The sequence below is a fragment of the Oncorhynchus tshawytscha genome, linkage group LG06, assembly GCF_018296145.1.
Source record: "Oncorhynchus tshawytscha isolate Ot180627B linkage group LG06, Otsh_v2.0, whole genome shotgun sequence".
Lineage (NCBI taxonomy): Eukaryota > Metazoa > Chordata > Actinopteri > Salmoniformes > Salmonidae > Oncorhynchus > Oncorhynchus tshawytscha.
In genome coordinates, this window is record NC_056434.1 from 59,931,787 (window position 1) to 59,959,379 (window position 27,593).

Here is a 27,593-nt window from a genome sequence, read left to right on the forward strand (position 1 = left end):
TTTGGAGGTTAGATAGCAGTGTCCAAGGACGGCCGGAAGTATATAGAATGGTGTCGTCTGCGTAGAGGTGGATCAGGGAATTGCCCGCAGCAAGAGCAACATCATTGATATATACAGAGAAAAGAGTCGGCCCAAGGATTGAACCCTGTGGCATCCCCATAGAGACTGCCAGAGGACCGGACAGCATGCCCTCCGATTTGACACACTGAACTCTGTCTGCAAAGTAATTGGTGAACCAGGCAAGGCAGTCATCCGAAAAACCGAGGCTACTGAGTCTGCCGATAAGAATATAGAGATTGACAGAGTCGAAAGCCTTGGCAAGGTCGATGAAGACGGCTGCACAGTACTGTCTTTTATCGATGGCGGTTATGATATCGTTTAGTACCTTGAGCATGGCTGAGGTGCACCCGTAACCGGCTCGGAAACCAGATTGCACAGCGGAGAAGGTACGGTGGGATTCGAGATGGTCAGTGACCTGTTTGTTGACTTGGCTTTCGAAGACCTTAGATAGGCAGGGCAGGATGGATATAGGTCTGTAACAGTTTGGGTCCAGGGTGTCTCCCCCTTTGAAGAGGGGGATGACTGCGGCAGCTTTCCAATCCTTGGGGATCTCAGACGATATGAAAGAGAGGTTGAACAGGCTGGTAATAGGGGTTGCGACAATGGCGGCGGATATTTTCAGAAATAGAGGGTCCAGATTGTCAAGCCCAGCTGATTTGTACGGGTCCAGGTTTTGCAGCTCTTTCAGAACATCTGCTATCTGGATTTGGGTAAAGGAGAACCTGGAGAGGCTTGGGCGAGTAGCTCACATCAATGCGAGCTGCGGCAAGAAGGTTTGCTGTGTCTGTCAGCGTAGTGTCCAGAGCATGGAGGCGCTACCAGGAGACAGGCCAGTACATCAGGAGACGTGGAGGAGGCCGTAGGAGGGCAACAACCCAGCAGCAGGACCGCTGTGCAAGGAGGAGCAGGAGGAGCACTGCCAGAGCCCTGCAAAATGACCTCCAGCAGGCCACAAATGTGCATGTGTCTGCTCAAACGGTCAGAAATAGACTCCATGAGGGTGGTATGACGACCCGACGTCCACAGGTGGGGGTTGTGCTTACAGCCCAACACCGTGCAGGACGTTTGGCATTTGCCAGAGAACACCAAGATTGGCAAATTCGCCACTGGCGCCCTGTGCTCTTCACAGATGAAAGTAGGTTCACACTGAGCACATGTGACAGACGTGACAGAGTCTGGAGACGCCGTGGAGAACGTTCTGCTGCCTGCAACATCCTCCAGCATGACCGGTTTGGCGGTGGGTCAGTCATGGTGTGGGGTGGCATTTCTTTGGGGGGCCGCACAGACCTCCATGTGCTCGCCAGAGGTAGCCTGACTGCCATTAGGTACCGAGATAAGATCCTCAGGCCCCTTGTGAGACCATATGCTGGTGCGGTTGGCCCTGGGTTCCTCCTAATGCAAGACAATGCTAGACCTCATGTGGCTGGAGTGTGTCAGCAGTTCCTGCAAGAGGAAGGCATTGATGCTATGGACTGGCCCGCCCGTTCCCCAGACCTGAATCCAATTGAGCATATCTGGGACATCATGTCTCGCTCCATCCACCAACGCCACGTTGCACCACAGACTGTCCAGGAGTTGGCGGATGCTTTAGTCTAGGTCTGGGAGGAGATCCCTCAGGAGACCATCTGCCACCTCATCAGGAGCATACCCAGGTGTTGTAGGGAGGTCATACAGGCACATGGAGGCCACACACACTACTGAGCCTCATTTTGACCTGTTTTAAGGACATTACATCAAAGTTGGATCAGCCTGTAGTGTGGTATTCCACTTTAATTTTGAGTGTGACTCCAAAGCCAGACCTCCATGGGTTGATACATTTGAATTCCATTGATACTTTTTGTGTGATTTTGTTGTCAGCACATTCAACTATGTAAAGAAAAAAGTATTTAATAAGAATATTTCATTCATTCAGATCTAGGATGTGTTATTTTAGTGTTCCCTTAATTTTTTTTGGAGCAGTGTAGTTAAGTTTGAGGTTAAAGATCTGCTTTCACACTTTTGGGAAAGGGCTTGTGAAGAAAAATCTTATTGCAAGAACTGGGAGCTCTTTAAATGTAGGTGTCCAAATACCTTAGAAAATATGGTAGTAATCTTGCTAAGACAAGAAGAGCTGAGGAGGAAAAGGTAATCATTAAGATGACTTCCCTTTCTCAGAAGTCCCCAGCCGGCCTCTCGGGGGAGGAGAAGATGGAACTAATTGAGTTTCAAAATAAACTGGAGCCTTTATTAGATCTAGGAAAAAATGGATTGAGGAGGGAGAACAGAATTCATCCTATTTCTTTAGATTTCAGAAATTTCACTCTAAAAATAACACTATACATGAGTTAAACATCGATGGTGTTATTAGATTACCAAAAATGAATCGCTAAATACTGTAACAATTCTTTACAGACAATTGTATAGCTCTATGTACTGTCAGGAATCCACAGATGTGTTTTTTGACTCACTGAATAATGTTCACTCTATCGCTGATATAGAATCTAAATAGTGTGATGAACCCATCAAAGTTGAAGAGATTATAGAGTCTATCAAACATCTAAAGAACAATAAATCACCAGGTGTTGATGGAATTACATCAGAATTTTACAAATTATTTTCTGAACAATTAGCTCCCTTCCTGTTTGAAGTCTTTTTAGAGAGTATTAAAAACAATGTTCTCCCTCCTACAATGAGTCAGGGGTTAATAACAGTGATACCTAAGCCTAAAAAATAAGTGCTGCTCATCGATAACTGGTGTCCGATTTGTCGACTATAAGATTATTACTTGCAAAATTATTACTAGCCTTATTACTTGCAAAAAGAATTAAAGTCCTGGATGCAATCATTGATGAAACACAGTCTGGCTTTATGAGGAACAGACATATTGCAAACAATGTCAGACTAGTATTAGACATACTTGACTACTCAGACCTAATAACTGAGGGTAGCTTCATATTATTATTTTTATTTTTATAAGCATTTGACATAGTAGAGCATCAGTTCCTCTTCTACTCCCTTGAGAGACTTGGCTTTGGGCATTTTTTCTGTAAGGCTATTCAGACTCTCTATACAAATGGTAACAGCTCTATCAAATATGACACCTCACCTAGATTTGATTGAAAGAGAGGAATTAGGCAAGGTTGTCCTATCTCTCCATACCTGTTTTTATTAATCGCCCAACTTCTTACAAATTCTTTAAATACTAGTCCTGTACAAGGTATTTCCATATCTGGTAAAGAAATTATTATAAGCCAGCTGGCTGATGATACTACACTTTTTCTGAAAGATGCTAACCAAATTCCCATATCGATCAATGTGATACAATCCTTTCCCAAAGTGTCTGGTCTATATCTTCACATTAATAAATGTGAACTCATGGCTGTCAAAGATTGTGTGACACCTTCATATTATGGTATTCCAGTAAAAGAAGAACTTGCATATTTAGGTATAACCATTACAAAGGATCAGAAGTCTAGAGGCTTACTAAATTTTTAACCCTCTTATTAAAAGCTGACCACGACTCCATTTTGTTGATCCCTGCCTACAGACAGAAACTAAAAAAAGAAGCTCCCACGCTGAGGTCTGTTCAACGCTGGTCTGACCAAGCTGACTCCACACTCCAAGACTGCTTCCATCACGTGGACTGGGAGATGTTTCGTATTGCGTCAGATAACATTGACGAATACGCTGATTCGGTGTGCGAGTTCATTAGAACGTGCATTGAAGATGTCATTCCCATAGCAACGATTAAAACATTCCCTAACCAGAAACCGTGGATTGATGGCAGCATTCGCGTGAAACTGAAAGCGCGAACCACTGCTTTTAATCAGGGCAAGGTGACTGGTAACATGACCGAATACAAACAGTGCAGCTATTCCCTCCGCAAGGCTATCAAACAAGCTAAGCGCCAGTACAGAGACAAAGTAGAATCTCAATTCAACGGCTCAGACACAAGAGGTATGTGGCAGGGTCTACAGTCAATCACGGACTACAAGAAGAAAACCAGCCCAGTCACGGACCAGGATGTCTTGCTCCCAGGCAGACTAAATCACTTTTTTGCCCGCTTTGAGGACAATACAGTGCCACTGACACGGCCTGCAACGAAAACATGCGGACTCTCCTTCACTGCAGCCGAGGTGAGTAAGACATTTAAACATGTTAACCCTCGCAAGGCTGCAGGCCCAGACGGCATCCTCAGCCGCGCCCTTAGAGCATGAGCAGACCAGCTGGCCGGTGTGTTTACGGACAAATTCAATCAATCCCTATACCAGTCTGCTGTTCCCACATGCTTCAAGAGGGCCACCATTGTTCCTGTTCCCAAGAAAGCTAAGGTAACTGAGCTAAACGACTACCGCCCCGTAGCACTCACTTCCGTCATCATGAAGTGCTTTGAGAGACTAGTCAAGGACCATATCACTTCCACCCTACCTGACACCCTAGACCCACTCCAATTTGCTTACCGCCCAAATAGGTCCACAGACGATGCAATCTCAACCACACTGCACACTGCCCTAACCCATCTGGACAAGAGGAATACCTATGTGAGAATGCTGTTCATCGACTACAGCTCGGCATTCAACACCATAGTACCCTCCAAGCTCGTCATCAAGCTCGAGACCCTGGGTCTCGACCCCGCCCTGTGCAACTGGGTACTGGACTTCCTGACGGGCCGCCCCCAGGTGGTGAGGGTAGGCAACAACATCTCCACCCCGCTGATCCTCAACACTGGGGCCCCACAAGGGTGTGTTCTGAGCCCTCTCCTGTACTCCCTGTTCACCCACGACTGCGTGGCCACGCACGCCTCCAACTCAATCATCAAGTTTCAAGACGACACAACAGTGGTAGGCTTGATTACCAACAACGACGAGACGGCCTTCAGGGAGGAGGTGAGGGCCCTCGGAGTGTGGTGTCAGGAAAATAACCTCACACTCAACGTCAACAAAACTAAGGAGATGATTGTGGACTTCAGGAAACAGCAGAGGGAACACCCCCCTATCCACATCGATGGAACAGTAGTGGAGAGGGTAGCAAGTTGTAAGTTCCTCGGCATACACATCACAGACAAACTGAATTGGTCCACTCACACAGACAGCATCGTGAAGAAGGTGCAGCAGCGCCTCTTCAACCTCAGGAGGCTGAAGAAATTCGGCTTGTCACCAAAAGCACTCACAAACTTCTACAGATGCACAATCGAGAGCATCCTGGCGGGCTGTATCACCGCCTGGTACGGCAACTGCTCCGCCCTCAACCGTAAGGCTCTCCAGAGGGTAGTGAGGTCTGCAAATCAAATCAAATCAAATTGTCTTTGTCACATACACATGGTTAGCAGATGTTAATGCGAGTGTAGCGAAATGCTTGTGCTTCTAGTTCCGACAATGCAGTAATAACCAACAAGTAATCTAACTAACAATTCCAAAACTACTGTCTTATACACAGTGTAAGGGGATAAAGAATATGTACATAAGGATATATGAATGAGTGATGGTACAGAGCAGCATAGGCAAGATACAGTAGATGGTATCGAGTACAGTATATACATATGAGATGAGTATGTAAACAAAGTGGCATAGTTAAAGTGGCTAGTGATACATGTATTACATAAGGATACAGTCGATGATATAGAGTACAGTATATACGTATGCATATGAGATGAATAATGTAGGGTTAGTAACATTATATAAGGTAGCATTGTTAAAGTGGCTAGTGATATATTTACATCATTTCCCATCAATTCCCATTATTAAAGTGGCTGGAGTTGAGTCAGTGTCAGTGTGTTGGCAGCAGCCACTCAATGTTAGTGGTGGCTGTTTAACAGTCTGTTGGCCTTGAGATAGAAGCTGTTTTTCAGTCTCTCGGTCCCAGCTTTGATGCACCTGTACTGACCTCGCCTTCTGGATGATAGCGGGGTGAACAGGCAGTGGCTCGGGTGGTTGATGTCCTTGATGATCTTTATGGCCTTCCTGTAACATCGGGTGGTGTAGGTGTCCTGGAGGGCAGGTAGTTTGTCCCCGGTGATGCGTTGTGCAGACCTCACTACCCTCTGGAGAGCCTTACGGTTGAGGGCGGAGCAGTTGCCGTACCAGGCGGTGATACAGCCCGCCAGGATGCTCTCGATTGTGCATTTGTAGAAGTTTGTGAGTGCTTTTGGTGACAAGCCGAATTTCTTCAGCCTCCTGAGGTTGAAGAGGCGCTGCTGCGCCTTCTTCACGATGCTGTCTGTGTGAGTGGACCAATTCAGTTTGTCTGTGATGTGTATGCCGAGGAACTTACAACTTGCTACCCTCTCCACTACTGTTCCATCGATGTGGATAGGGGGGTGTTCCCTCTGCTGTTTCCTGAAGTCCACAATCATCTCCTTAGTTTTGTTGACGTTGAGTGTGAGGTTATTTTCCTGACACCACACTCCGAGGGCCCTCACCTCCTCCCTGTAGGCCGTCTCGTCGTTATTGGTAATCAAGCCTACCACTGTTGTGTCGTCCGCAAACTTGATGATTGAGTTGGAGGCGTGCGTAGCCACGCAGTCGTGGGTGAACAGGGAGTACAGGAGAGGGCTCAGAACGCACCCTTGTGGGGCCCCAGTGTTGAGGATCAGCGGGGTGGAGATGTTGTTGCCTACCCTCACCACCTGGGGGCGGCCCGTCAGGAAGTCCAGTACCCAGTTGCACAGGGCGGGGTCGAGACCCAGGGTCTCGAGCTTGATGACGAGCTTGGAGGGTACTATGGTGTTGAATGCCGAGCTGTAGTCGATGAACAGCATTCTCACATAAGTATTCCTCTTGTCCAGATGGGTTAGGGCAGTGTGCAGTGTGGTTGAGATTGCATCGTCTGTGGACCTATTTGGGCGGTAAGCAAATTGGAGTGGGTCTAGGGTGTCAGGTAGGGTGGAGGTGATATGGTCCTTGACTAGTCTCTCAAAGCACTTCATGATGATGGAAGTGAGTGCTACGGGGCGGTAGTCGTTTAGCTCAGTTACCTTAGCTTTCTTGGGAACAGGAACAATGGTGGCCCTCTTGAAGCATGTGGGAACAGCAGACTGGTATAGGGATTGATTGAATATGTCCGTAAACACACCGGCCAGCTGGTCTGCGCATGCTCTGAGTGCGCGGCTGGGGATGCCGTCTGGGCCTGCAGCCTTGCGAGGGTTAACACGTTTAAATGTCTTACTCACCTCGGCTGCAGTGGAGGAGAGACCGCATTTTTCGTTGCAGGCCGTGTCAGTGGCACTGTATTGTCCTCAAAGCGGGCAAAAAAGTTATTTAGTCTGCCTGGGAGCAAGACATCCTGGTCCGTGACTGGGCTGGATTTCTTCCTGTAGTCCGTGATTGACTGTAGACCCTGCCACATGCCTCTTGTGTCTGAGCCGTTGAATTGAGATTCTACTTTGTCTCTGTACTGACGCTTAGCTTGTTTGATAGCCTTGCGGAGGGAATAGCTGCACTGTGTGTATTCGGTCATGTTACCAGACACCTTGCCCTGATTAAAAGCAGTGGTTCGCGCTTTCAGTTTCACACGAATGCTGCCATCAATCCACGGTTTCTGGTTAGGGAATGTTTTAATCGTTGCTATGGGAACGACATCTTCAACGCACGTTCTAAAGAACTCGCACACCGAATCAGCGTATTCGTCAATATTGTTATCTGACGCAATACGAAACATCTCCCAGTCCACGTGATGGAAGCAGTCTTGGAGTGTGGAGTCAGCTTGGTCGGACCAGCGTTGGACAGACCTCAGCGTGGGAGCCTCTTGTTTTAGTTTCTGTCTGTAGGCAGGGATCAACAAAATGGAGTCGTGGTCAGCTTTTCAGAAAGGGGGGCGGGGCAGGGCCTTATATGCGTCGCGGAAGTTAGAGTAACAATGATCCAAGGTCTTTCCACCCCTGGTTGCGCAATCGATATGCTGATAAAATTTAGGGAGTCTTGTTTTCAGATTAGCCTTGTTAAAATCCCCAGCTACAATGAATGCAGCCTCCGGATAAATGGTTTCCAGTTTGCAGAGAGTTAAATAAAGTTCGTTCAGAGCCATCAATGTGTCTGCTTGGGGGGGATATATACGGCTGTGATTATAGTCGAAGAGAATTCTCTTGGTAGATAATGCGTTCTACATTTGATTGTGAGGAATTCTAAATCAGGTGAACAGAAGGATGAGTTCCTGTATGTTTCTTTCATCACACCATGTCAGGTTAGCCATAAGGCATACGCCCCCGCCCCTCTTCTTACCAGAAAGATGTTTGTTTCTGTCGGCGCGATGCGTGGAGAAACCCGTTGGCTGCACCGCCTCGGATAGCGTCTCTCCAGTGAGCCATGTTTCCGTGAAGCAAAGAACGTTACAGTCTCTGATGTCCCTCTGGAATGCTACCCTTGCTCGGATTTCATCAACCTTGTTGTCAAGAGACTGGACATTGGCAAGAAGAATGCTAGGGAGTGGTGCACGGTGTGCCCGTCTCCGGAGTCTGACCAGAAGACCGCCTCGTTTCCCTCTTTTTCGGAGTCGTTTTTTTGCCCCCGCATCACCGGGGGCAAACTACCTGCCCTCCAGGACACCTACACCACCCGATGTTACAGGAAGGCCATAAAGATCATCAAGGACAACAACCACCCGAGCCACTGCCTGTTCACCCCGCTATCATCCAGAAGGCGAGGTCAGTACAGGTGCATCAAAGCTGGGACCGAGAGACTGAAAAACAGCTTCTATCTCAAGGCCATCAGACTGTTAAACAGCCACCACTAACATTGAGTGGCTGCTGCCAACACACTGACACTGACTCAACTCCAGCCACTTTAATAATGGGAATTGATGGGAAATGATGTAAAATACAGTGCCTTGCGAAAGTATTCGGCCCCCTTGAACTTTGCGACCTTTTGCCACATTTCAGGCTTCAAACATAAAGATATAAAACTGTATTTTTTTGTGAAGAATCAACAACAAGTGGGACACAATCATGAAGTGGAACGACATTTATTGGATATTTCAAACTTTTTTAACAAATCAAAAACTGAAAAATTGGGTGTGCAAAATTATTCAGCCCCTTTACTTTCAGTGCAGCAAATTCTCTCCAGAAGTTCAGTGAGGATCTCTGAATGATCCAATGTTGACCTAAATGACTAATGATGATAAATACAATCCACCTGTGTGTAATCAAGTCTCCGTATAAATGCACCTGCACTGTGATAGTCTCAGAGGTCCGTTAAAAGCGCAGAGAGCATCATGAAGAAGAAGTTTAAAGCCGGTTTTGGATACAAAAAGATTTCCCAAGCTTTAAACATCCCAAGGAGCACTGTGCAAGCGATAATATTGAAATGGAAGGAGTATCAGACCACTGCAAATCTACCAAGACCTGGCCGTCCCTCTAAACTTTCAGATCATACAAGGAGAAGACTGATCAGAGATGCAGCCAAGAGGCCCATGATCACTCTGGATGAACTGCAGAGATCTACAGCTGAGGTGGGAGACTCTGTCCATAGGACAACAATCAGTCATATATTGCACAAATCTGGCCTTTATGGAAGAGTGGCAAGAAGAAAGCCATTTCTTAAAGATATCCATAAAAAGTGTCATTTAAAGTTTGCCACAAGCCACCTGGGAGACACACCAAACATGTGGAAGAAGGTGCTCTGGTCAGATGAAACCAAAATTGAACTTTTTGGCAACAATTGCAAAACGTTATGTTTGGCGTAAAAGCAACACAGCTCATCACCCTGAACACACCATCCCCACTGTCAAACATGGTGGTGGCAGCATCATGGTTTGGGCCTGCTTTTCTTCAGCACGGACAAGGAAGATGGTTAAAATTGATGGGAAGATGGATGGAGCCAAATACAGGACCATTCTGGAAGAAAACCTGATGGAGTCTGCAAAAGACCTGAGACTGGGACGGAGATTTGTCTTCCAACAAGACAATGATCCAAAACATAAAGCAAAATCTACAATGGAATGGTTCAAAAATAAACATATCCAGGTGTTAGAATGGCCAAGTCAAAGTCCAGACTTGAATCCAATCGAGAATCTGTAGAAAGAACTGAAAACTGCTGTTCACAAATGCTCTCCATCCAACCTCACTGAGCTCGAGCTGTTTTGCAAGGAGGAATGGGAAAAAATGTCAGTCTCTCGATGTGCAAAACTGATAGAGACATACCCCAAGCGACTTACAGCTGTAATCGCAGCAGAAGGTGGCTCTACAAAGTATTAACTTAAGGGGGCTGAATAATTTTGCACACCCAATTTTTCAGTTTTTGATTTGTTAAAAAAGTTTGAAATATCCAATAAATGTCGTTCCACTTCATGATTGTGTCCTACTTGTTGTTGATTCTTCACAAAAAAATACAGTTTTATATCTTTATGTTTGAAGCCTGAAATGTGGCAAAAGGTCGCAAAGTTCAAGGGGGCCGAATACTTTCGCAAGGCACTGTATATCACTAGCCACTTTAAACAATGCTACCTAATATAATGTTACATACCCTACATTAATCATCTCATATGCATACGTATATACTGTACTCTATCATCTACTGCATCCTTATGTAATACATGTATCACTAGCCACTTTAACTATGCCACTTTGTTTACATACTCATCTCATATGTATATACTGTACTCGATACCATCTACTGTATCTTGCCTATACCATCACTCATTCATATATCTTTATGTACATATTCTTTATCCCCTTACACTGTGTATAAGACAGTAGTTTTGAAATTGTTAGTTAGATTACTTGTTGGTTATTACTGCATTGTCGGAACTAGAAGCACAAGCATTTCGCTACACTCGCATTAACATCTGCTAACCACGTGTATGTGACAAATAAAATTTGATTTGGATTTTTTTTTTTTAAACAGACGAATCTAAATCAATGGCTATCTCTAGACTAACATATGGCGCTCTATCTTTATATCTTGACAGTAAAATAAGCAAGGAGATAGACCAGATGCTTTTCAACTTTCTGTGGAGAAACCGTACCCATTACATTAGGAAAACTGTTGTAATGAACAATTATGAGAATGGTGGGCTGAATTTTCTGGACTTTACTACCTTAAATAATACTTTTAAGATCAATTGGATAAAACAATTCCTAAGAAGACCTACTTCTATGTGGAATTTTATTCCTCATCATGTCTTCTCTACTATTGGTGGCCTTAACTTCATGTTGGTTTGCAATTATAATATTGACAAAGTTCCAGTGAAACTTTCTGCTGTTCTTCAGCAGGTTTTCTTGTCATGGTTCTTCATTGATAAGCATACGTTTTCTCCACACAGATATTATATATGGAATAATCGGGATATATTGTATAAAAATACTTCTTTGTTTTTAGAATATTGGTTCCGAAATAATATCCTATTGGTTAGCCAACTGGTAAATGCAGAGGGTCGTTTACTCAGTTATAAGGAATTCTTATCACTTTACAAGGTCCCTGTAACACCTAAAGATTTTGCAATTGTTTTATATGCCATTCCCTCAGGTGTTGCTTTATTATTCAGGAACGTGTCAAGACCTGACCCTCAGAGCCTACCTTCCATTGACCCATCAGTAGGGAAGATTTGTTTCTCTTTTGGTCCATTCAACAACAGAGCGATACGAACCTTGTTTCAGCAGGATGTTGTCTTATTAGAATGGATTTATTGATAATATCTGTTGGAAAAAAGTTTGGATGTCGCCATTAAGATTTGCAGGCAATTAGCTTTAAAACTGCACATACAAAAACATCTGTAAAGCAAACATACTTGTTTACCTTTTGTTATTAAAATACCTTTTCTGCAAACAGTTCCCCTGTACATATTAAATTATAGTTTTTAATCCCGGTGCTCAGTTAATGTGTAGCAGCTAATTGTATAGGCTATGTGTTCTTAGATCGACTGAGGTGAATAAAAGCCACAGCATCCAATGTGATAACGGCTGGGCAAATGTTTGCTTCTTTTTATGTTCTCCAAATAGCATTTAGTTTTTAAATTGTATAGAAATTCAGTAAATGAGTTTCAACTAAAGTCACGTAGCAAATTAGCAATTACATGTTTTGTTGACCAAATTCCACACTCTGACCTCCATGCAAAATTCCTCACTTCGTTATACTTCAGTGGGCTTATTTTCTAGGACAGATTTTGGGCTGAGTAAAACCTCTCGCTTCGTCTCTTCCTCTCTGGTAAAGAGGACATGGGGGGAGAGAGTGGAGGAAAAAGACGACTCCCTAAAACACGCCACTTCGATTCCGCTACGACCGGAAGAGACTTTTCGTAGCAGGTAGGAGACCGTTTCCTAATTGAATTATCCTAACCTCACGAAAAACTCACTTCCGGTCGTAGCTGTGTCGAAGTGGCGTGTTTATAGGGAATCTCGTAAAAAGAAACCCCCACTCCCACTGATTCACAGCTGTCAGTTGGAGGGAAAAAAACACTGTCAATCTTTGGGAGGAACCACTGTACAGTATTTTAACAACCAAGACGAAGAAAGAGCAAATCCTGGAAACATCAACGTCGTTTAGAAGCTTCTACGAGCCAGGCGAATCTCTTTGAAAAGGCGTGACGTGAAGAGCAGTGTCAGTTTGCTCTGTCACACATTAGAAATTGGGGTTGGCAAGCTAGTAGCTGGCTAACCAGCTAGCCAGCTAAATTTATACTGCTCAAAGGGATTGGCCTTCTCTTTTGCATTGGGGTCATTACACCGGAAAGAACATCTCAGGATTCAATTAAACCTCATTTTTATGTTTTGGGTCCCAAGGAAGGGTAAGAGCCCAGGGTCATAGCTTTTCATGTCGAGGGAACATGGCATGGGGTTATCTTGCTACTAAGCTAGCGGTAGCTATCAAACCAAGGCAAACACTTTCCCAATGACAATGTGTTTATGTTAGCTAGCTAGCTAGCTATCTAGCTAGCCCAGGAAAGTAGCTAACTTTCTAGCTTGGAAAACGCGTTAACTATACAATAACTAAATTAACGTTATCCCCGCCCGGGTAGTTAACTAGCTACTGTAGCTAACGTTAGGAATGATCTCGCTAACGTCTCCATCTGTAACGGTAACTAACGTTAGCTCCCTCGGCGTTTTAATTATTGAGCTAGCTAGAGAGTTTAACCACACAGTCAGAACAATGAGTTATAAATATATATATATTAACGTTACCCATGCAAGGGGACATAGTTCACAATGATGGATAATTAGTAAGTTGAGCTAGCTAGTAATCCTAATTGTGTCATCGTGGAGGTTTATGGCCACCGTCTGACGTTATAACCGCCGAGTTAGTTAGCTAACGTTAGCTGATTCCTTATCTGGGCGTTTTCTTCTTGTAACTTACTTGCCTGTGCTAACCATTAACGTTACGTGACGCTGGTAACGTTAAACTTTTGTCAGAACACACACTAGCTAAATATTTTGTAAGGTAACTTTGACAGCTCTAACAATAAAATCAAATGTTAATTTATAGCCAACCATATCAAGCTGTATGGGTAAAGCCTCCAAGCCCTGTGCTTAGCTGGAACTTTTACCTACGTGTAACCAGCTAACTTCAGCTATGTAATAATTTCCCCAAAACAATGTCAACTGTAGCTAGTCAATGTCTAAGAAAATAGATGGCTAGCATCTTCACTTGTCATTGTGTATTTAGGCCAAGTATCAATTGGCCTTCACAATGGTGGGGGGTACACAATAAACATGCCTCAAGGCGAGAGTTGAGCAGGCTGTTTGATTCAAGGATATAACTTGTGTCAGTTTGTGGACCTCATGTAAACTTGTGCTACCTTACAAGGCAACTTGGAAAGAATCTTGACTCTTTCTTTGCATTCCGCACAGAACAACTTGAGCTTTCTACAACTTCATACTTGTAATATTTTGCAGGTTTGTCAGTGTGTATGGCTTGTTTGTCAGCATCTGGCCAGTGTCAGCCACAAGTGTTACACTCTTATAGGACCCAGACATCCGTGACCATGGCAGGATATTTTGTAGGAATGCACTCTGGCCATGGCAGACTATTTTGTAGGAATGCACTGAGTGAGTGTGTTCCTCTGTGTGCACACAACATGCATGCGGGTGCTTGCAGGGAAGTTTGCACATCCCTCTCAATTCAGGGTTATTTGATTGAGTTTCAGCTACGTCTTGATAATATGCTATTCATTACATTGTACTATGTCCAAGGACTTAGTTCAATACTGAGATTCCCAGCGCTTCATCATGGAGTGGTCTTCAATTGATCTTGAAATTGTGATTTATTAATGTAAACAAGGCATCAGATCATCTAATTTCAGTAAAATATTAGTGTCTTCATGTAAGGTGATAGAGGTGGATCTGACAGCCCTGTCATTCATGTTTTTCAGATTTCTTTCCCCCCACACTGTGTTGCTCTAATTTGGCCCTAAACGTGTTGGTGGAGCTGCAGTTGCACAGAAGCCATGGGGACACCAGGTAGAAAGCGTGCCCCTATCAAGGACCGGTTTTCAGCTGAGGATGAAGCCCTTAGTAGCATTGCCCGGGAGGTAAGTTAACCATCCATTTCAGAGCCTCCCTGCTTTTAGTTAATTTCTGTGATTCTTTCTTAGTTTAAGATCTTTAACTGGTGTTATTAGCTGAGCTTCCCTCACATTGTAGGCCTATGTGTAGTGCAAAAGTGATTTAGTACATAAGTCACATTGGATGTTGTTTGTGGTGACACTGAAGACATGTATTTCCCCAAATGCGGTCAAAGACAAGTTTGAATTTGATGATTTATAAAAGGATGCATGGCAAGCCGTCTTGGATGTATTACTTTAAATGTAGGCTTCTCAACCCATACCCAACAACACCAACTGAGGTGAATGCAGCAAACAGCCCCCTGAAGCATATCCTGACACATGTTCACACACAGCTCTGCTTAGTCTGAGATGTGCTTGTAATGTGGATATTCAGGTTCCTTCAAGTTGTCTCAGCTCTGGCGAGTGCAGACAGCTGGTTTGCAATGGTGTAGTAGGATTGATTTGAAGAGATTTAGGGAAAATGGAGGGCAGGGGCAAGGAAGGTGGGATGGCCTGTAATGACTTGTCCCAGGATTATTCCATGTTCCTCAACTACCCTGCTGTCATTCCTGGCCTTTTCGTAGAGGCTGTGCAACTGTTCTCAGCGTACATAGTAGGCCCATGCATTTGTTGTGTAATTGTTATTGTTCATTACTATTTTCAGAACGATTGTGCTGTATTTGCATAATTATGTGGCTAGATGAAACTATGCCACAGTGTGGGAAAAGCCTAAAGAATCAGCAGAGTAGATTTTTGAGTCCATGTGATTGACTGCCTTAACGTACAGATGAACAGAACACAGGATCTCACATAGACTGGAAGTGAATGTTGTCTGAGCTCTTGTGAATTGCCTCATACTTGGGGACTTCTTGGTAGTGCCTCATACTTTGGCACAGAAAACAAGGTTACATTTTCCGTCTTTAACCATACAAGCCTGTTATATAGAATCATGAGTCATCTGACCCACCCAGCCAGGTCCTGTCCTGAATGAATCAGGGTTTCTTCGTGGAGTGAACTAGATGTGCACAGAACAGTGAGGCCAAGTGAGTGTGTGCAGTGGGTCCATAAGGCCAACCTCTCTCCAACCTGTCACACACCACCACTCCCCTCCAAACAAAGCACCAGAAAAAAGTAATTGCATGAGGTCAGTCATCCTCTCTTAGGCTATGAGTGCTTGCCTGGTCGGCCTGTGCTGGACACGGATCACTGTCCTGCTGAGAAGGACTGTGAATTTGAGCCTGCGCTATCACCACCCCATATTGGAGGCCACTTACATTGCTGGGCTGTCAGTCACTTAAAATATCAGCAGCTTGCTTGCAAAACCATCAGCCAAGTAGGAGGATTCACCACATGTACTGTAGGCCTATCAAGTTTTCCTCGTAAGGATCATAATGTTAGAGAGATGATCAGACAGTCACTTACTGTGCCATTGATTGTAAGTGAATGTGTGGGAGTTGAGTGAGTCATAGTTCATAGTCCGTATTACACAGTTTCAGTGCTATCCTGGGCAATGATAGCTGTAAGCCATGCAGAGGACTACTGAAGAGAATGGCACAGTGTCACACTGAGTAGAACAGGCTTGCACAGGGCGGGGTCAAGACCCAGGGTCTCCAGCTCAATGACGAGTTTGCAGGGTACTATGGTGTTAAATGCTGAGCTGTAGTCAATGAACAGCATTCTTACATAAGTATTCTTCTTGTCCAGATGGGATAGTGCAGTGTGATGGCGATTGCATCATCAGTGGACCTATTGGGGCAGTTAGAAAATTGGAGTGAATCTAGGGTATCGGGTAAGGTGGAGGTGATATGATCCTTGACTAGTCTCTCAAAGCACTTCATGATGACGGAAGTGAGTGCAACGGGGCAATAGTAATTTAGTTGAGTGCAACAGGGCGATGGCTAAGGTACCTCACGTGACAAGTGGCCCCCATCTCACCTGCTAATTGGGAAACTTTTGCAAATGTTTTGTTGACTGAGTGAGGGAAATGCTGTGAATTAAGAGGACTTGATGTATACTAAACACAAATATAAACATGACATGTGAAGTGTTAGTCCCATGTTTCAATAGCTGAAATAAAGTATCCCAGAAATGTTTGATTTTGGTAAAGGAGAAAGGTTATTTCTCTAAAATGTTGTGCACACTAACTAAATCCCTGTTAGTGAGCATTTCTCCTTTGCCAAGATAATCCATCCACCTGAAAGGTGTGGCATATCAAGAAGCTGTTTTAACCAGCATGATGATTTATTTTTTATTTGACCTTTTATTTAACTAGGCAAGTCAGTTAAAAACAAATTCTTATTTTCAATGACGGCCTAGGAACAATGGGTAACTGTTTTTTTCAGGGGCAGAATGACAGATTTGTACCTTGTCAGCTCGGGGGTTTGAACTTGCAACCTTCCGGTTACTAGTCTAACGCTCTAACCACTAGGCTACCCTGCCGCCCTGGCACCATGTGCAGAGGACAATAAAAGGCCACTCTCTGGCAACAGCTCTGGTGGACATTCCTGCAGCCCTCAACTTGAGACATCTGTGGCATTGTGTTGTGACAAAACTGCACATTTCGGTTACCTTGTCCCCAGCACAAGGTGTACCCTGTGTAATCAAATTTTATTTATCACATGTGCGCCGAATACAACAGGTGTAGAGTTTACAGTGAAATGCTTACTTACAAGCCCTTAACCAACAATGCATTTTTAAGAATAATAAGTGTTAAGTAAAAAAATAGGTGAGTAAAAAAATTACAAATAAAAGTAACAAATAATTAGAGAGCAGCAGTAAAATAACAATAGCGAGGCTATATACAGGGGGTACCGGTACAGAGTCGATGTGTGAGGTCACCGGTTATTCGAGGTAACATGTACATGTAGGTAGAGTTAAAGTGACTATGCATAGAAAATAAACAGAGTAGCAGCAGTGTAAAAGGAGGGGGGGAGCCGGAGTCTGACCATTTTTGGTGCCTTCCTCTGACAACGCCTGGTATAGAAGTCCTGAATGGCAGGAAGCTTGGCCCCAGTGATGTACTAGGCTGTACACACAACCCTCTGTAGTGCCTTGCGGTCGGAGGCCGAGCAGTGATGTAACGAGTCAGGATGCTCTCGATGGTGCAGCTGTAGGAACTTTTTGAGGATCTGAGGACCCATGCCAAATCTTTTCAGTCTCCTGAGGGGGAATAGGCTTTGTCGTGCCCTCTTCACGACTCTTGGTGTGCCTGGACCATGTTAGTTTGTTAGTGATGTGGGTTCCAAGGAACTTGAAGCTCTCAACCTGCTCCACTGCAGCCCCGTCAATGAGAATGGGGGCGTGCTCGGTCCTCCTTTTCCTGTAGTCCACAATCATCTGCTTTGTCTTGATCATTTTTGAGGGAGAGGTTGTTGTCCTGGCACCACACGGCCAGGTCTCTGACCACCTCCCTATAGGCTGTCTCATCCTTGTCGGTGATCAGGCCTACCACTGTATCATCGGCAAACTTATTGATGGTGTTGGAGTCATGCCTGGCCATGCAGTCATGAGTGAACAGGGATTACAGGAGGGGGCTGAGCACACACCCCTGAGTGGCCCCCTGTGTTGAGGATCAGCATGGTGGATGTGTTACCTACCCTTACCACCTGGAGGCACCCCGTCAGGAAGTCCAGAATCCAGTTGCAGAGGGAGGTGTTTAGTCCCAGGGTCCTTAGCTTAGTGATGAGCTTTGAGGGTACTATGGTGTTTGTCCCTCATTCAGGGACAGGTTGAAAATGTCAGTGAAGACACTTGCCACTTGGTCAGCGCATGCTCGGAGTATACGTCCTGGTAATCCGTCTGGCCTTGTGAATGTTGACCTGTTTTAATGATCTTTCTTGCATCGGCTACGGAGAGCGTGATCACATATTCGTCAGGAACAGTTGATGCTCTCATGCAAGTTTCAGTGATGCTTGCCTCGAAGTGAGCATAGAAGTAATTTAGCTCGTCTGGTAGGCTCGTGTCTCTGCTTCCTTTTGTAGTCTGTAATAGTTTACAAGCCCTGCCACATCCAACAAGCGTCGGAGCCAGTGTAGTACGATTCAATCTTAGTCCTGTATTGACGCTTTGCGTATTTGATGGTTCGTCGGAGGTATAGCTTGATTTCTTATAAGCTTCCAGCTCCTTGAAAGCAGCAGCTCTACCCTTTTAGCTCAGTGCGGATGTTGCCTGTAATCCATGGCTTTTGGTTGGAGTATGTACGTACTGTAACTGTGGGGACGACATCATCGATGCACTTATTGAAGCCAGTGACTGATGTGGTGTACTCCTTAATGCCATTGGAAGAATCACGGAACATATTCCAGTCTGTGCTAGCAAAACGATCCTGCAGCTTTGTATCTGCTTCATCTGACCACTTATTTTATTGACACTGGTGCTTTCTGCTTTAGTTTTTGCTTGTAAGCAGGAATCAGGAGGATAGAATTATGGTTAGATTTGCCAAATGGAGGGAGCGCTTGGAATGTGTGTCTGTGTGGAGTAAAGGTGGTCTAGAGTATTTTTATTTTTTTCCTCTGGTTGCACATTTAACATCCTGGTAAAACTGATTTTAAGTTTCCCTGCATTAAAGTCCCCAGCCACTAGGAGCATTGCCTCTGGATTAGCGCTAACCTTTTTGCTTATGGCTGTATACAGCTCATTTAGTGTGGTCTTAGTGCCAGCATCGGTTTGTGATGGTAAATAGACAGCTACGAAGAGTATAGATGGAAACTCTTGGTAATTAGTGTGGTCTACAACTTATTATGAGATACTCTACTTCAGGCGAGCAAAACCTCAAGACTTCCTTAGCTTTCGTGCACCAGCTGTTGTTTGCAAATATACATAGACTGTCACCCCTTGTCTTACCAGAGGTGGCTGTTCTATCCTGCCGAAAAGCGTAAAACCCTCTAACTGTATGTTATTCATGTCGTCTTTCAGCCACAACTCGGTGAAAAATAAGATATTACAGTTTTTAATGTCCCGTTGGTAGGATATATATGCTCGTAGTTTGTCTATTATCCAATCATTGTACGTTGACTAATAGGACCGACGGTAAACGCAGATTTCCCACTCGCTGTCAGATCCTTACAAGGCACCCAGACCTCCGTCCCCGATATCTCAGTCTCTTTCTCCTGCGAATGACGGTCATGAGGGCCTTGTCTGGAGTAAATCCTTTGCGTCCGATTCATTAAAGAAAAAAATCTTCCAGTACTGGGTGAGTAATCTCTTTCCTTATATCTAGAAGCTCTTTTAGGTCATAAGAGACGGTGGCAGAGACATTATGTACAAAATAAGATGCAAATAACTCGGGAAAAACACACAATAGCACTATTGGTTAAGGGACCGTATAACGGCAACCTTTTCCTCTGGTGCCATTGATGCTGTTTAATCAGCTTCTTGAAATGCTTCTCCTGTCCGGTGGATGGATTATCTTGGCAAAGGATAAATGCTCACTAACAGGGATGTAAACAAATAGGTGCACATAATTTGAGAGGGAACCATTTTTTTTGCTTATGGAATATTTCTGGGATATTTTATTTGAGCTCATAAAACATCGGACCAATACGTTAAATGTGGTTTATATTTTTGTTCAGTGTTGATTAAATAACTGATTTTAAAAAAACAGTTTCACATGCGCATGGTCCTTGCGATCTGGGGTTTTTGAGAGGTCCCTAACCCATTGAAGTTGTACATTTAAAATGGTTATGGGTAGGGTTTACGGATGTCCCAAGTAGAGGTCGACCGATTTATTGGAATGGCCGATTTAATTAGGGCTGATTTCAAGTTTTCATAACAATCAGTATTTTTGGATGCCGATTAATATATATATATATATATATCACACTTATTTAACTAGGCAAGTCAGTTAAGAACACATACTTATTTTCAATGACGGCCTAGGAACGGTGGGTTAACTGCCTTGTTCAGGGGCAGAACGACAGAAATTACCCATGCATCTTTCGCTTTGCTGTCTTACCCCGGAGAGTGTTTGTTTTTCATTCAGGCCAGTAGCTTTTATTGGAACTGGCCCGGTGTGCCACTGGAAAATGTACCTGAATGTCGAACCCTGTATGTAGTTCATGATAATGGTAAGCAGACCTATTTTTGCAACTATCTGCAAATACCTATTTCAAATTTCACATCCTCTTTTTTTAAATTAGAAAGGTAGAACAAGTTTTCTGTTGTGCAAAACGCCTGATTGAAACTTGTTGGCTGTCAAACAATTTATCTACCTATGCTTGGGCTATTTTATGATTGGGTGTTATCACACCTGGCAGCATATAATTTAGCAACGTGTGTTGAAGGGGTCCGCCTAACATTCCGTCTGGTCTGATAAGGGGAGGGTTTTGAACGATTAGCCTGTTTGTTTCCATGGCAACTATAAACACTATAGTACTGAAGATAAACAACGTCAACTTTGACATAACATCCAGGGTGTGCCAACTTCATGGAGCCCTAGATGATGTAGTCTAGTGTGAGCAGAGCATCTGATCTACCCCTTGACGCTTAGGGTTTTGGAGGTGTGTATGATTGTGCATTTGTGCGGCTGCTGCTCAGATTACTCCTCTCCAGTCCCATAATGTGGGTGCAGGGGGAGGGAATGCTGGGGCCAGGCCGGATGGGCATGGCTATAGATAGGACAGAGCGACACAGAGCTCAGGTCATACTGTCAGACAGCTCGACAGGTGCAGCGCAGAGGAGCCAGCCATCTCCTCTCCCTCTTTTCTCAGACACACACACAGTGTTTTCCACTCGAGCCGGCTGTCGGCTAAACAGCCGATTAGACTTCTTTTAAGCCCGTTACTTTTTCCACCTAAATTAACCAGGCTACTTTTCAATTTGCTAGACAGAAAGTCAGCCAAGCCCCCTCCCGCGAGAATGAACAATATGCATTTTCTAGCGATCTACTGGAGATTTCAGAGTTCCCAGGTTTGTTTTGAACGTGGCATTAAATGGCAACAGAAGGCAGGCTTCATCAGCACGTCACACACCACTTTGCAATGAGCTGGAGGCAGTTACGTACCCAATGCATATGGGCCTGACAAATTTGTCAAATGCCTGGTAAATTTAAAATGTTGCCGGTCAAATATCCTACGTCACATTTTCCTAACACAAACCCTGGTGTGTGTTTGGGTCTTGACTTGTCTAAAGTCAGTACAGCCAGTCTGCCAACTTCTGTCTGTGGCGTCCACACAGTTTGGGTTACACATTAATATGACCCCACTGTGGAAAGGTGAGACTCTCACGAACACGTACATGTCAGTTGTTTCTGTAGCCCACAGGCCTCACGACTCGTCTGAAGATCCCCGGTACCAGTTGAAAAAAATGAATGGAAGTATATATGGAGACCTGTGCCAAAAATAAGGGTTTAAATACAGTGCATTCGGAAAGTATTCAGACTCCTTTTTTCACATTTTGTTACATTACAACCTTATTCTAAAATTGATTCAATAGTTTTTTTTATTTTCTTAACAATCTACACACAATACCCCATAATGACAAAGCAGAAACATGTTTTTAGAATTTTTTGCAAATGTATTAAAAATAAAAAAACGAAATCACATTTACATAAGTATTCAGACCCTTTACTCAGTACTTTGTTGAAGCACCTTTGGCAGTGATTGGTATCGATTCTTCTTGGGTATGACGCTACAAGCTTGGCACACCTGTATTTGGGATGTTTCTCCCATTCCTCTCAGCAGGTCCTCTTAATCTTTGTCAGGTTGGATGGGGAGCGTCGTTGCACAGCTATTTTCAGGTCTCTGTAGAAATGTTCGATTGGGTTCAAGTCCAGGCTCTGGCTGGGCATCTCAACGATATTCATAGACTTGTCCCAAAGTGCTATGGAGCAGCTTTTCATCAAGAATCTCTCTACTTTGCTCCATTCGTCTTTGCCTCGATCCTGACTAGTCTCCCAGTCCTTGTTGCTGAAAAACATCCCCACAACATGATCCTGCCACCACCATGCTTTTACCAAAGGGATGGTGCCAGGTTTCTTCCAGACGTGACGCTTGGCATTCAGGCCAAAGAGTTTCATCTTGGTTTCATCAGACCAGAGAATCTAGGAATGGCTTTCGTCTGCCCACTCTACCATAAAGGCCTGATTGGTGGAGTTTTGCAGAGATGGTTGTCCTTCTGGAAGGTTCTCCCATCTCCACAGAGTAACACTGGAGCTCATCGGGTTCTTGGTCACCACCCTGACCAAGGCTCTTCTCCCCTGATTGCTCAGTTTGGCTGAGCGGCCAGCTCTAGGGAGAGTCTTGGTGGTTCCAAACTTCTTCCATGATGGAGGCCACTGTGTTCTCGGATCTTTAATGCTGTATAATTTTGTTTGGTACCCTTCTCCAGATCTCCAGACATTCACTGTCAACTGTGGGACCATTATATAGACGGGTGTGTGTGCCTTACCAAATCATGTCCAATCATTTGAATTTACCGCAGGTGAACTCCAAATTCACAAACACTTCACATTTCCATATCATAAAACTCATGTAATTTACAGTGTTAATGTTTATGGTCACTGTTTCATGTACAGTATGGATGTAGCGTTTCACGGTATGCATCGGGCCCAGGTTCAAATGTTTAAGATATGAGTGCATCGGTGAGTGGGTCCGCAAACCGATCAAATGACTTTTTCTACCTTCCCAAAAATTCCTAATATTTTGTGACAACTGCATCCTCTCCTTCAGTGTCGAACTAAGCATGTAATTATGTTGACAGTCATAGATCTACAAGTCATTTTGCATACCAAATAACCCCAGGCAATATCCGTAGCCAGCTTCAAAAGTTTGTAAAATGGCTTGCACATTAATAGGCTTTATTAGTTGAGTGACAACCAATTTTGTCGGTTAGGTTATTTCATATAAAATGTGCTGTTAAATAGCCTGCATACTCACCAGACATGTAAACCCATTGATGTTTGGGATGTTTGATGTCTGGGATGTTCTGGATCACCGTGTACAACAGTGTGTTCCAGTTCCTGCCAAAATCCAGCAACTTCGCACAGCCATTGAAGAGGAGTGGGACAACATTCCACAAGCCATAATCAACAGCCTGATCAACTCTTTAAAAAAAAAAAATTTACCCCTTTTTTTCTCCCCAATTTCATGGTATCCAATTGGTAGTTAGTCTTGTCTCATCGCTGCAACTCCCATACGGACTCAGGAGAGGCGAAGGTCGAGAGCCGTGCACACAATCCAACCAAGCCACACTGCTTCTTGACACAATGCCCACTTAACCCGGAAGCCACAGTACTGTTCAAAAGTTTGGGGTCACTTAGAAATGTCCTTGTTTTTGAAAGAAAAGCACATTTGTCTATTAAAATAAATCAAAATCAAATTGATCAGAAATACAGTGTAGACATTGTTAATGTTGTAAATGACTATTGTAGCTGGAAACGGCTGATTTTTTTTAATGGAATATCTACAGAGGCCCATTTATCAGCTCTAACCAGAAAAGAAAGAGTGGGAGGCTCCGGTGCACAACTGAGCAAGAGGACAAGTACATTGGAGTGTCCAGTTTGAGAGACAGATGCCTCACAAGTCCTCAAATGGCAGCTTCATTAAATAGTACCCGCAAAACACCAGTCTCGACGTCAACAGAGAAGAGGCGACTCTGGGGATGCTGGCCTTCTAGGCATAGTTCCTCTGTCCAGTGTCTGTGTTCTTTTGCCTATCTTAATCTTCTCTTTTTATTGTCCAGTCTGAGATATGGCTTTTTCTTTGCAACTCTGCCTAGATGGCCAGCATGCCAGAGTCGCCTCTTCACTGTTGACGTTGAGACTGGTGTTTTGCGGGTACTATTTAATGAAGCTTTGAAGGGAGTAGTACACAGCCTTGTATGAGATCTTCAGTTATTTGGCAATTTCTTGCATGGAATAGCCTTCATTTCTCAGAACAAGAATAGACTGATGAGTTTCAGAAGAAAGTGCTTTGTTTATGACCATTTTGAGCCTGTTATCAAACTCACAAATGCTGATGCTCCAGAAACTCAACTAGCCTAAAGAAGGACAGTTTTATTGCTTCTTTAATCAGAACACAGTTTTCAGCTGATTATGCTAACATAATTTCATTGATCATTGGCCTTTTTAAAATGATAAACTTGGATTAGCTAACACAACGTGCCATTGGAACACGAGTGATGGTTGCTGATAATGGGCCTCTGTACGCCTATGTAGCTATTCCATTAAAAAAAAATCAGCTACAATAGTCATTTACAACATTAACAATGTCTACACTGTATTTCAATTTGTTATTTTAATAGACAAATGTGCTTTTTTTTCCAAAAACAAGGACATTTCTAAGTGACCCCAAACTTTTGAACGGTACTATGTGTATTATTTGCTCTAGATTGTAAGAAATGGCAGTTACAGGTGTTAAACTTTGAGTCACATTGGCAATTGAACAAGGTTTCAAATTATGCCCACCTGACTCAGATTTCGGTTTATAACGGGGATTTTTGGATTGCATAAACATAAACAGTAATTGTGTGACGGTGGGGATGCAGAGTTGTTCCAAACAAAAACTACACGTGTGGTTGCTTTAGTTCCTCAATGGCACAGCTAGGAGAGCTAAAAAAGAAATTTGGCGCCTCGCTCAAACCTTGTCATTTTTTTTGTCTTGCCTACACCACATTTTACAGGAATATTCTTGTTACTGAATGTATCTGGAGAATTTTCAGGTTTTGTTAACAAATGCGGTGAAAAGTACAGTAAATGTAAAATGCACATACAATCAACACTGTCTGGATTGTCTTGTCAGGTGAACTGTTGTGTACTCAACTTTGGTGTAAAAAAAAAAAAAAAAAAAACATCTCCGAACTGTTCCCTTTCAATTGCTACAATGCTTATTAAGAATATGCTTTTTGTATTTCTTCTGTAAAACAATTCAATTTAGGCCTATATAGGACAATTCCAATGAGTGAATAGGGTTATTAATAAGACATCTGTGGGTCAGTTGCTAAACAAGTATTTTGGGGGGAATAAATTACATACTGCTATTCACAAAGTGTTGCAAACACTTGTTAATTATTTCAGTAAATTAACTGATGTCGTGCTAGCTCTTTTATTAACACGTATGGACCAAGAACTTAATTGGAATCAAGGCATTAGAATATACCAGAGGCCACCAAAATAGAATTTGTTCTTCAAAAATGTCTTAACCCGAGGGGAGCCTGTCTGGCTACTTTTCCTATTTGGCTGGCAACTCCATGTGCTTGTGGAAAACGGTACACACACACTAGTCTATTAGCCTCACTAATCCATTTTAACAGTGCAAAAATACGCCCTAATTTTTACTTTGAATCCCACCATTTTGTTTTCTTAGAGGAAGGTCCAATTAGAATCTGACAGTTTAAGCCAAAGCATTGAAACAATTTTAGTTGGCTTGCGGTGCTCATAGTCACATAAACCTCAATGTGATGGTTGTGCCACTCTGCTCGCAAAGCTGTCATAGACAGCAGCTGTTTAGAGAAAGACAGACCATCCGCATGATTAGTCAATAGAAAATATCGAGAGGCTTATGACCAAAGGGTGAGTTCACCGACCCTAATCGAGAGTGGAAATCTCCAGAGATGGCTGAAGACTTCTGACAGATGCACTGTGGGTGAACCGCTCGGCTGTAACATAAGAGAGGCAGAAGAGACATTTGATTAAGGAAAACGTCCCACATGGCATGCATGTTTGCACAACAAAGGCATGTTTTTTTTCCCCCAATGCTATTTTTTCCCCACTCAACAGGAATAGACCTACTGGTGGCCCATTCTGGCACCACAGATAAGCACTGGCTGGAATGTTGACTGTTTGCAAGGAGATACTCTGTAGCCTACACCATACCATTGATGCAGCATATTTTTGTTGAAGATAAGTGTTTTTCTGATATGGTGTTTGTAGATGGTGGTGGTGTTGTCATAGCAGAGTAGTCAGTCAGGAGAAGCTGGTGTGTGTCTCACACTCACTCACACACATATTATGGGCCTCCTTGGGGGGTGGCGGGAGCATGGTCTACTTAAATTAGCCACTGCTGCTGAGGCGCTTTGCAAAATTAACCCCGTTCCCCCTCTACCTCTGGGGTAAATGAAGTGAAATTGGGATATGCCTTCACCCCTCCAGAGTAGACTACCTATGTCATCTTTCAAATCCATTGCTGTGCTTGTAGAGTTATATGCATCTGCCTTCCTGCATGCATGTTGATTGAAAAAATCTTGACTGCCATTGAATGATTGCATATTTAGCGACTGGTGAACCAACACCACATCTAACTTTGTTTAAATGCCTTAAGGCCTCCCAAATCCTCCCAAATTCTTCTTTGTCACTGTGTTTGTCCACCACTGTTGTTTTCCCCTTTTTGTGGTCCTTAAATTAGCCTCTCTAAACTGATGGTTAGCACATGTTGTTGGGGATGAGGCATCCCAAGCACTCTACTAAGGACAGTATTATAGAGCTGTGACTCATGTGGAAACTGGTCATCCACTGCATGTGGTACAGTAGCTCTCTGTCACAGGTCTCTCGGGATAATTTATATTTGGTCTCCACAATTTTGTTCTGTTGATTTGTTTGGAGTTGTAATCTGCAACACAATGGAGACCCAGTACACACTTCTATAGCCTGCAGCAGAGTGAGGTGCAGATTGTATGCTGTTGTGTAGCCTAACGTGCAAGGGCGCGTTGTAATGCCAACCACCGCTTTTAGCGTGATCCTATCCTAACATGGCATTGCCTTATCATAAATGAGCTCATTGAGGGGGATTGGTGTTCCTGTGTTTCATGAACTGAAATAAAATATTCCAGAAATGTTCCAAATGTACAAAAAGCTTATTTCTCTACAAATGTTGTGCGCACATGTGTTTACATCCCTGTTAGTGAGCATTTCTCATTTGCCAAGATAATCCATCCACCTAAACGGTGTGGTATATCAAGAAGCTGTTTAAACAGCATGATCATTACATAGGTGCAGCTTGTGCTGGGGACAATAAAAGGTCCCTCTAAAATGTGCAGTTTTGTCACACGACACAATGCCACAGATGTCTCAAGTTTTGGAGGGAGTATGTAATTGGCATGCTGACTGCAGAATGTCCACCAGAGCTGTTGCCAGAGGGTTGAATGTTAATTTC

General features: G+C 43.7%; 1 protein-coding gene across 22 annotated transcripts in view; it reads left to right on the forward strand.

Annotated features, from left to right (window-relative positions):
• The first annotated feature begins 12,119 nt into the window (after positions 1–12,119).
• The window catches only part of lrrfip2 (leucine rich repeat (in FLII) interacting protein 2), a 65,490-nt gene continuing 50,016 nt past the window's right edge, over positions 12,120–27,593 (forward strand). For 17 of the 22 annotated variants that reach the window (XM_024424360.1, XM_042323460.1, XM_024424367.1 and 14 more), the window contains exons 1-2: positions 12,278–12,753; positions 14,335–14,493. In XM_024424360.1, the coding sequence (XP_024280128.1) occupies positions 14,410–14,493 (84 nt within the window). In that variant the 5' untranslated portion in view covers positions 12,278–12,753; positions 14,335–14,409. The other 5 variants (XM_024424361.2, XM_024424371.2, XM_042323464.1 and 2 more) reach the window with 5 other exon arrangements.